Source organism: Triticum aestivum, chromosome 1A, assembly GCF_018294505.1.
Source record: "Triticum aestivum cultivar Chinese Spring chromosome 1A, IWGSC CS RefSeq v2.1, whole genome shotgun sequence".
Lineage (NCBI taxonomy): Eukaryota > Viridiplantae > Streptophyta > Magnoliopsida > Poales > Poaceae > Triticum > Triticum aestivum.
The window spans coordinates 337,778,792-337,789,548 of record NC_057794.1 but is presented as its reverse complement, the minus strand read 5'-3'; the positions used below and the strand labels follow the sequence as shown (position 1 = coordinate 337,789,548).

General features: G+C 41.7%; 1 protein-coding gene across 1 annotated transcript; it reads left to right on the top strand.

Annotated features, from left to right (window-relative positions):
- Positions 1-1,608: 1,608 nt before the first annotated feature.
- Positions 1,609-4,102, top strand: LOC123049366 (uncharacterized). Its single transcript, XM_044472295.1, has 3 exons — positions 1,609-1,739; positions 2,895-3,272; positions 3,352-4,102. The coding sequence occupies exons 1-3, from the start codon at positions 1,703-1,705 to the stop codon at positions 4,023-4,025; spliced, it is 1,089 nt and encodes a 362-aa protein (XP_044328230.1). The 5' UTR covers positions 1,609-1,702; the 3' UTR covers positions 4,026-4,102.
- The last annotated feature ends 6,655 nt before the right edge of the window (positions 4,103-10,757 follow it).

The window sequence follows — 10,757 nt, the reverse complement described above, 5'->3', positions numbered from 1 at the left end:
AGAAGTAAATTTGTGCCTCTCACGGAACGAAAAAAACATGGTTTTTCTTTTTTCGAGAGGCACAACCCTGCCTCTCACGGAATGAATAAAAGAAAAACGTAAATCCGTGCCTTCACGAGAAGTAAATCTGTGCCTCTAGCGGAACGAAAAAAAGCACATTTTCCCTTTTCAAGAGGTATGACTGTGTCTTTCGCGGAAGCAAATCCGTGCCTTCATGAGAAGTAAATATGTGTCTCTAACGAAATAGAAAAAGCGTATAAAAATAAAAATAAAAAAATCCAGAGGCACGACCGTGCCAAAGTAAATTCATGCCTCCACAAGAAGTCAATTCGTGCCTCTAGCGGAACAGAAAAAAAAGAAAACACATTTTCCCCCTTTTTCGAGAGGCATGACCGTGTCTCTCACAAAAGCAAATCCGTGCCTTCACGAGAAGTAAATTCATGCTTCTCACGAAACAAAAAAACCGTATAAAATAAAAATAAAAAAATCCAGAGGAAATACCCAGAGCGCGACACGTGGCGGCGACTGAGAGCGCGTCAAGAGACATGCTCCGGGCCCATCCCAAGTGACCTTTGCAGGAGCTCCTGAAGGAGTACTCCTTAGTTAGTTGCTCTATGTTTTGTATGGAATCTCCCTTTCGCAAAAGCTAAATCTTGTAGTAACATCCATGTTGGGCCGACCCATTAGCTGGTTTTGGGAAACTTCTACATTGCATCTGTGTGTGGGAGGGGGGGGGGGGTTGTTCGGTTTTGAGAATACAATATTTTTTATTCCTTTGTACTGTTTTTACCTTTTTTTTGTTTTTCTTGGGTTTCCTCCCTTTTTCTATTCTTTCTCTCCTTTTTATTTGCTTCCTTTTTTACTTCTCTATTTTTTTTCATGTTTTGTTATGTTCCAAACAATTATTGTCTATGTCGCCAAAATCAACCGAATGACATTTGACATTAGCAGCAGTCATGTCCACGGGGCTTAGACACTAGGGCAAATGCTTGAAGACTTGCACTTATAGATGCTTTTTCATCATCTGTAATTACCGTTGGTCTGATATACTCGACACGCCAAGGTATATCCCCGAAACACATGGGCTTAAGAAGGTATCTTAACCATTCAAGAGTAAGGGAAACAAGTGGCGCGGAAATGTTGAATAGAGGACGAGCCCAAGGGAGCCTGTTTTCAAAATACCATATTTTCAAAGTGCAATTTTTTAAAAAGACTTTATACATCCAAAAATACATATATAACACGTTTGAGAAAAGTTTCACAACAATATACTATTGTACACGGCATAGAAAAAAAAAGATAAATATGTACATGGAAATGGGCCAACAAAATTGTTGGGACTAGATTTTTCTTGCGCAACATGAAAATCATAATATTTTTTATTGAAATTTTACAGATCCAAATATGTACCGTTTGGTAGCTGAAGTATTTACTAAGCATTTTGAGAATACTGCAGTTTTTGAGATTACCACAGTTTTATTTACAACGAGCTGTTTGTTTGCCCCTAATAATTGTTGTTTTAATATTATAGTATTTGGCAAACTGTAGTTTTTTCTCTGTTTAATAAAAAGAGCCCCCGACCTGTTTTTTAAAAACAGAGCGGCGAAAAGAAGGGAGTCCCCTCGTTATCCTTCCCCGCTCCTCGCTCTGGCTCGTTCTCACGCCGCCGCCGCCGCCGCCCTGTCGTCTTCCATCGGCGGCCATGGGGAAACAGAGAGATGGCGATGGAGAGACCAAAGGTGATTACTCTGCCCTCCATCGTCCCTCATCGCTCCTTCCCGCCTCTCCCCGCCAACCGCCGGCTCCTTCCTCTGCACGGCCGTGCCGTTCTCCACTGTGCATGCCGCTGGTATCTGCGGACGGCGCCACGACGCACAATCTCCTCGATGTCGTCTGGCCTTGCTGACGAGAAGGCCGTCCCCGATTCAGGGGCAGCGTAGATTCTCCTTGGATAGATTGAGAAGCAAGATTTAGTGGCTTGGCTAGACGCAACCTAGATGATCTTAGCTTGGTGATAGCTTTATGTAGTAGCCCGAAATATGGCGTAAGACAGTCTGCATCGCTGCGATTTTCAGAAATATGTGTGTTACAGAAGCATTGGCTATCTAGGTCGGCTTATATCTGAAGCCAAAAGAAAGTAGACAGCCAAGCTGCTGCTTGGTCGGCTTATATCAGGCTGCGATTTCAGAAATATGTATGTTACAGAGGCTTTGGCTATCTAAGTTGATGCTTGGTTACCAGCTTACAAATTTTGACAGCCAATCAGGCTGTGGAAGTGTAAATAGACTGTCTAAGACAAGCAGTAGAACCCCAATCTCGCTGCTGAAATGCACAACAGTCATACCATAGCGATTTTGTTGTTTTTCATTCAGACAATTCAGATTCCAGTATACCTATTCGAACCTGATTCTCAAAAAAGACAAACCACACTTGGTACTTTTAGCAGGGGGTAGGGGCTAGAGGTGACAGTTCATTAATTTGTAGCATGCATTTTGTAGCTAGCGTGGTTTCGGCCCGCCCATAACAATTTTGTTCTATCATTAGCAGTTGCTCACTACAGATTTTTGCCTAGCTCCACGACAGCCTACAAGCCTGCGTACATTAGGATATAGTATTTTGTTTTGTCAATGTAATCCATGGTGTGGCGTCATGCACGAGATATTAGGATTTACTGAAGTTGATTTGTTTTAACCAAATATTTATGATAACTATGATATTTGTTTCGTGTAATCCATGGTGTGGCCTCATGTAGGACATATTAAGATTTACTAAAGTTGATTTGTTTGAATGAGATAGTTAGGATAACTCTCATATTATTTCGAGTTGGATCCTTGTAAATTTTTCTGATGTTTGTGCTGATTTGAACGCTGATGCATTTTACTTCCCAATTGCAGACAAGAAAAAGAGAGCATCATGGACCACTGCTCAACTAGACCTGCTCGTTTCTGTGATGAAAGAGTATGTAGATGCAGCTAGATTTCGTGGTCAGAATGGATGGACGAAAGAAGGATGGAATTCCATGACTACACGATTGAATAATCCGTTTCCAAGAGCTAATTTCATTGTTTGTCAACTAAAATTTAGAGAGCAGCGGTTGAAGAGAGAATATTTTGTTGTCAAATCTATTGTAGAGAAGAGTGGCTTCGGTTTTGATCTTAATACAAAAATGCCAACAACCATTGATGAAAAATGGGATGAATTGAGCAAAGAACAACAGAAGTGGAGATACAAAGCTTTCCCTTACTATGATGACTTGCATGCAATTTATGATGGTACGTTGGTTTCACATGTAATGAATTTAGCATATGATCTTGCTTCCTTGTAGTTTACAATGTATTCCTCTGTACCCAGGTAAAACAGCGGAGGGGAAGGGCTGTAAGAGGACAACTGATGTGGTTGAAGAGAAGTCCAGTCCGGCTACAGATTTACCACAAGGGGAAAGCTTCACACAACAAGTTCTAGATGCCGCCGGGCTTAATTCGCCTAGTCCAACATTACCAGCTCCAGGCTTTGCAGGTCATAATTACGAGTGGACTGAAGGCATATATGGTGAGGATGTTGAAGTATTTCCTGGTAACAACACAGAACGTGTGGAGAATAACAGTAGCCAAATTCCCACAGAAAACATGAACACACTTCCTGACCCACCACCTATGAAAAAGGCTAGGACTTCTAAAGGCAATGATGAAGGTAAGGCTAAGAGAGGAAAAGAAACAGCGATTGAAGATCTGGTTGCTGTTAGAAAAGAAGAACTTAAAACTTGTGTGGATGTAAAGACAAAACAAATTGAGAGCTATAGAGAAGTGAAAAAGGCACAGATGAAAAAAAAAGATCCTGACAAAGATCCTTATTGCATTGCCAATTGCATTGTAAAACTTAAGACCATACCAGATCTCTCAGCAAGTGATCATCTGAAGATGATCGAGTATCTGAAAGGACAAAGAATTGACCGTGAAATCTTCATGATAGTGGAGCATGATGTTGTTCTAGAGATCCTCAAGCAAGTGCTTGGCCATCAAATTTAAAGCAATAATTTGTTCTAGTTATTTTCATATGAAAAATAAAACTCTTTCATACTATATTATTGGTTTACTGGTTCATATTACTTTAGTTTTGTGTTTTTGTAAAGAAATATCACCATGGACTATACCATGGTTAAAAATAGGAACACGAATGTATCTCAGCATACATTTGTCTCAGCTCTAAACTTTTATTTTGATGGCACTCCAGTTCCTTTCCTAAAAATTACAGTTGTTTTATTTTTGTTACCTCCACCATGTTATTTGTGCACCCGGCTTGTAGGTGATAGTATATGTAAGTTGTATATATAGCGCAGTAATATTTTTGGTGGACCTTGCGCATTTGATCAGGTCCTTAGAAGAAAATTCCATGGTACATGACTAACTAATATTTCTTGCACAAGTTGATACTTGCATTATATATTACATATCTACTCATAGAAATGTAAAGTACATTATTCATGAATGAGAAAGCTACTACATTATTTTCATAAAATGATTCCGCTGATCGTATGAGTTTTATTCTTTCTTCAACAATTGCACAAGTCATGTGCTATTTCTTCTAGCACGCTCCTGGAGATACTCACAGTAGTCTTTCCACATTGATTCAGCAATTTGATCTCTTTTTGAATGACCCAATGCACGCCGCTCATTGAGAGACTGTACATCACTTCTGTATTTTGCATCCCCACTTGGAATATCAACTATATGTATTGGGTCAATATTGGAGCCAACCTGGTCAAACCATTGTTCGCCCCCCTCGTGATTACGAATAAAGTTATGAAGTGCACAACATGCTATGACAATATCAGGTTGAGATTTAATTGGGTAATGTGAAGCACACTTCAATACCGGGAAACGCTTCTTCACAACGCCAATGATGCGCTCGATGTGATTACGGAGTTGTGCATGCCTGAGATTGAATAGCTCTTTAGCATTTTGTGGCCTTTGGTTGCATTTGGCTTGCTCATTCAAATGGTACCTGAAATTCAAAACATAATGAAGATAGGTGTATTTGCACTTTAGGGTTGTTGCTCTAATAGAAGAACTGGTTTGTACCTGACATTTTGGTAGGGTGCAATAAAATTAGGTGTATTTGCATATCCTGCATCAACCAAATAAAATTTTCCCTCTAGCACATAGAAATTATTTTCTAGTGCATCTTGTAGCACTCGAGCATCAGAAGCTGAACCTTCCCAGCCTGCACTAACATGGACGAATTGATTATCAAAATTACATGCCACCATGACATTTTGTGATAATGTTCCTTTTCTATTGCGATATGGGTCTTGTAGTCTCGGAGATATGCTAATTGGAACATGCGTCCCATCAATTGCTCCAATACAATCCTTCATAAAGACAGGAAATACTGATGAAAATACGTAACAATATTTATAAATTATATGTAAGAACAACAAGATACAAGATGCATACCTGAAAGTACGACATAAATTTAGGGTTGCTTGAAACCTTCAAAGGAACATTAACTGGTGGCAATTGTATGAGCTGTCCAGATAATGACATGATACTTTGTAGCACTTTATTGAAATAGGTACTTATGGTTTGACCACTGTGTTGAAATCGCCCTTGTAGAGTACGGTTGCTTGCATTCGCCGAAAGGGTATATAAGAATATTGCGACTTGTTCTTCCACGGAGACAAGCCTCTCATCTCGTAGAAGTTGTCTCTCTCGGAAGCACTTAACCAAATTATGAAATACATATTTTTTCCATCCGAAAATCTCTTTTACATCTCAATTCATGACCCTCTAAAATCTCTCTCACATACTCATGCCCCGTAAGGATGGAAGTGTGAATACGTTGGCGATTGCTTGAACCTCTCTCGCCTTTGTATACAGCTTCGATGATGGCTAACTCATCATCTTCTCGGTGTTTACGCTTCAAAAAATTCCCCCACATTGATGGAGCAACTAGGAGGACTTACAGAGGACAGAGACGATGCAAGTAGTGAATGCACCGACGATGGCCGCGTGATTCCAGTTCTCGCGCAGCTCTTCGTGCCCCCCCCCCCCCCCCCCCCCCGACAGTGACACGGATGACTGACCAACTACGCCACATGTTGGGTCGCCACCTCCACGCGTAGCTCCGCTGCGCCTCGATGGTGACGCGAACAAGGGCAAGCCGCTTTGTCTATGTGTAGCTTCACCACCAGGTGAGACGCCGTGCCATGGGTGATCTTTTTTGTATACACAAGCTACCCTCGGTTTGTTATATATGCTGATGGTTAGGGATATCAAGCTAGCTAGCTACAAAAGCTCAACAGAAATAGTATTCAAACAGCCGGCCACTGCGTGTGCTTGCACTGCTAACGGCTAGGCAGCTGTGAGTGTTCGAAGTTTGAACGCAACGGCTAGGCTGCAATACTGTGTTTTGTGGCAACGACCAAACATGTTCTATGTATTGTAAATACTTCAAAAAAACTCTGTTATGGTAAAACCATATTATCTCATACCTAGAGACAAAATTACTGCAGTTTTTGATACTTTGGTTTATATAATACTTTGCTATCAAACACAGCCTTTTAACATGACTTTTTTTTTGATTTTCTGAAACCTAGATATCATTTTCAAAGTTTCTGAAAAAACAGGCTCCAAGTAGTCTGTCCTCCAAAAATCTGCACTGAAGTGTACGACAAGTGAAATCAACCTCACACGTTGAGAGACGATAAACTTCATCTGACGAAGCAAGCTTAACATCTGTATGACGACTCTCATCATCGGACGGTCCATCATCTGACGAATAAAGTTATGTACCCACCAACCAACTAGCATCATTAGTTCAACATCCGTCGACCAAAATCAACATGTGACAACTTGTCGCTCGATGAAGATCAAGTTCGACTAGAGACCAACGACTTACATCAAGTGGAAGACTCCGCAACTATCGAGGACATCTACACCCCACCATTTGTCATCCAAAAAAATTATCAAGTTCGACGACATGTTCCTCACAACTAACGGGATCACTCCCCATTGATAAAGGCGTCTATATCAACTATGTGCATGTCAACATATGAGAATTTCTCAGCATCAACAAAGGCATATAGATCAACTCTCTACTTATCAATTAAGGTCAATGAGAATGGCTGCATCACTAGGAGATATCAGATACCAAGGAGTTATCACTGCATTCAATTAAAGAACAAGATGAAGAAGTCCATGAGTATCTACATTAACCTTACTTATAGAGGAAGCTCCATTACAGATACTGATGGGGAACTTGTTGATGATTAGTCAAATCACCCGCGTGTTAGCCCTCTTTGGCACTCTAATGCTCCCCCAAGGCCCAAAGACATGGCACTAACATGGAAAGCGTGGATGACTTGGAGTAGAAAAAGGAAGCTGAATCCGGGAAGGACTCCCAAGACAACCATCTCTCTGTCCTTAGTATAAGGGGGCCAGGACCCTCCAATAAAATGGGACATTCGGCGTATTTTATCCTAGACCACCTAGAAGGATTTTGACACTTAACACATGAGTCTCTGCCATCATATCACGTCAAGTCTATTTGTCTCATTGAGATCCTCCCCCACTCTGTAATATTCTTTACTCTCCACATATATACAAAAAAGAGAAATGCATGAAGTAGGGTATTTTACCCACATCGGGGGCCTGAACCTGGGTAAAATCATGTGTGCTTGTGTGTTCTTTGTCCAAGACCACCTGATCCCCTAACATGATGTCTCCTCAACTAGAAATTCCACATGCCCCCCTTGTATCGATGTTAGGATCGACGAAAAATCCCTCAACAAATTTAGTGGTTGAAGGCTCTAAAGTGAATCCCAACTGTATAGGGCGGGGGGGACGCACACCCTCCAAGGGAAATAAGCAAAACAAAGTTACTTGTATCAACTCCTCAAAAGATATTCTATCAAAGGCACTCTAAAAAACCATAGGATCTCTTACAAAGGATAGACTTGAAGCAAAGAGAGATGAACACTAGTAGGTGGTTCAAGAAAGGGAGGAGGTAGTCCTTCAAAGAATTTGGAAAAAGGCTTTCTCATATGTGGTTGAAATATGATCATGAACTATTGGAAAATGTAGTAGAAAACAAAAGGTTTCGCGCCTACGCATACCCAAGATCAATATGAAGATTCATAACGGGTTGGGATCACGATCGTTACCGTCACCGAGTTGTAGCGGAAGAAGAACGTGTCGGTGTAGATCGTACTTGGAGTCCCTCAAACTTTCAGTGAATGATCCCGCGAACCGCCCATGAACAATCCCTTGAACCAAAGACCGAAAGCGCGGCCTCTCTACTTGGTTGCAAGCGTGCAGCCTTCATGATCCGACGGAGTTTCACCATCCAGAGCTAATCATCGCTGGAGAATTAGAGGGAGGGGATTAGAACCACACTAGGCTTCTAATTATCAGGATTAGAGGAACTACACCAAGCTCCAAAACTTGCATGTTCAAAAGAGGTCAATACCTCATGTATATATAGGTTGGAGGGGAGAGGGGGCAGCCAAGAGGAGGGGAAGGACTCCCCTCCCCTTGCGCCGGCCAAAGGGGAAAGGGGAAGTCCTTCCCCACCCCAATTCGGCTTCCTTCCTTAGGGAAGGGAGGAAAATCGTCAAAGGGAGTAGAGGTCCAAGATCCGTCAAAAACGGCTCTAGCGATTAGAGTCCCGACAACGAACTACTTGAGATCAGCGGCTTCCAAGGGCCCAACAAGGACAGGTGACCATATATGGAAGAAGCCAGGTCGTGGGATAGTAAAGATTATTGTTGATGCTTCGTTCCAATATGAAACACTCTCGGGTGCGAGTAGTGTAGTGGCTCGGGATGACCGTCGTGATTTTATTGTTGCAGCAAATTGGTACATTCCAATAGTAATCAGGGTGGATCCTGCTGAACTAATGGCTATCGGGAATGGCCTATACCTAGCAACCAACACTGGGTGTAACACTGTTGTTCTGGAGTCAGATTCTTCATTCGTGGTGGACTCGATGAACCAAATGCAAGAATATCTAGGGCCGGAAATAGCTATCATTACAGAGTGCAAGCAACTAATGATGGACTTTGCGTGAGTAACTTTTATGCATTGCTATAGAGAAGCTAACCAAGTGGCGGATGAACTAGCTAAGAACTCTTTCATGAATAGGGTTTCTGGGTTTTGGGATGTGATCCCTGACTTTATTTCCAACCTCATTGTAAATGACATGTCTATTGTTTGAGAAATAGTCTTATTTGTGGTAAAAAAAAAGGGAGGCGCCTCCCACTTGGGCCCTTGTGGCCCAAATTGCCTTCCACCTCTTGGTCTCTTCAGGTCCACTGATATTAAATTAAATATAGAAGTGTTCTAAATATTTTCATAACCTTTTTTATATAATTTAGCATCCCCGGAAACATTTTCCACCTATATATATTTGTCAGTAATACCCGGTATTACCCGATATTCACCAAAACCCTTCCGCTGACCCTGAAACGCTTTCGGATCCTCTCGGAACTATTCTGAATATTAATGAAAAAATTCCGCAAATATGTTCTCATCATTCCCATACTACTAACACTCAGTTGATCATGATTTCCTTAAGCTTGTGATGCCATAGGTTTGGTAACTCATCGACATGAACGAAACCATTCGTTCAATGACCGATAGCAGAACCGTGGACATCTATATCGATCCCTATGAGCACATGAATGATATTTGAGTGAACATTTGGTTACCATGTGATGTTCCCTTTGCTTCGCGATACTTTACAAATCCCCGGGATGCACCAGTATCCTCCTAAGTCATCACATGCTCACTATACCAAAATCCTTGTTACTGATGTTGTTCTTTTTTCTCAGTGTCGTGTTTCGGCATCCCCGTGACATAGTCACCTGTGTCTGGCTAGACGATGATGGATGCTTTCACACTGAGAGGGCCCTAAGAATATCTCTCAATTGTTGGATGAGCAAATCCCACTCTTGAGCTATCTAGTTCCTTGTCAAACTTTTTGATGAACCTGTAAGTTGTCGTTATGATCAACGTGTTACAGGTGACATTTGTGCAACCCCAAAACTCACCGTATTGTAAGAAGTGACTACGATACTCTATGGTCTAAGGAGCAAAATCACATGTTAACACTCCGTGTTATTATAATTGATTACAGACGATATTACTCAATTCATAACGGACAAATTTGGATCGATTCAATATGGTCGTTCTTCCAATGTCATAATCTCAAAGTTATTTTAGGGCTATCATTTAACACTTAGCGTCCAAAGATCCGGAAAACATGATCACCAACAACACTTGAGCTAGTCCTAGAGGCAAGACTAGGAACCTTTTCTTTAACCATTTATCATTCGACACGTGCATATGAGTTTTCCACTGAATCGCGTATTCGAGGATCATAGTGTTGGGGAACGTAGCATGCAATTTCAAAAAAAATCATACGATCATGCAAGATCTATCTAGGAGATGCATAGCAACAAGAGGGAGAGAGTGTGTCCACGTACCCTCGTAGATCGAAAGCGGAAGCATGAGGTTAACGCGGTTGATATAGTCAAATGTCTTCACGATCCAACCGATCTAGTACCGAACGTACGACACCTCCGAGTTCAGCACACATTCAGCTCTATGACATCCTTCGAACTCTTGATAAAGCAGAGGGTCGAGGGAGGGTTTCGTCAGTACGACGGCATGGTGACGGTGATGGTGATATGATCCCCGCAGGGTTTCGCCTAAGCACGACGTGAATATGACCGAAGGAGTAAACCGTGGAGGGAGACG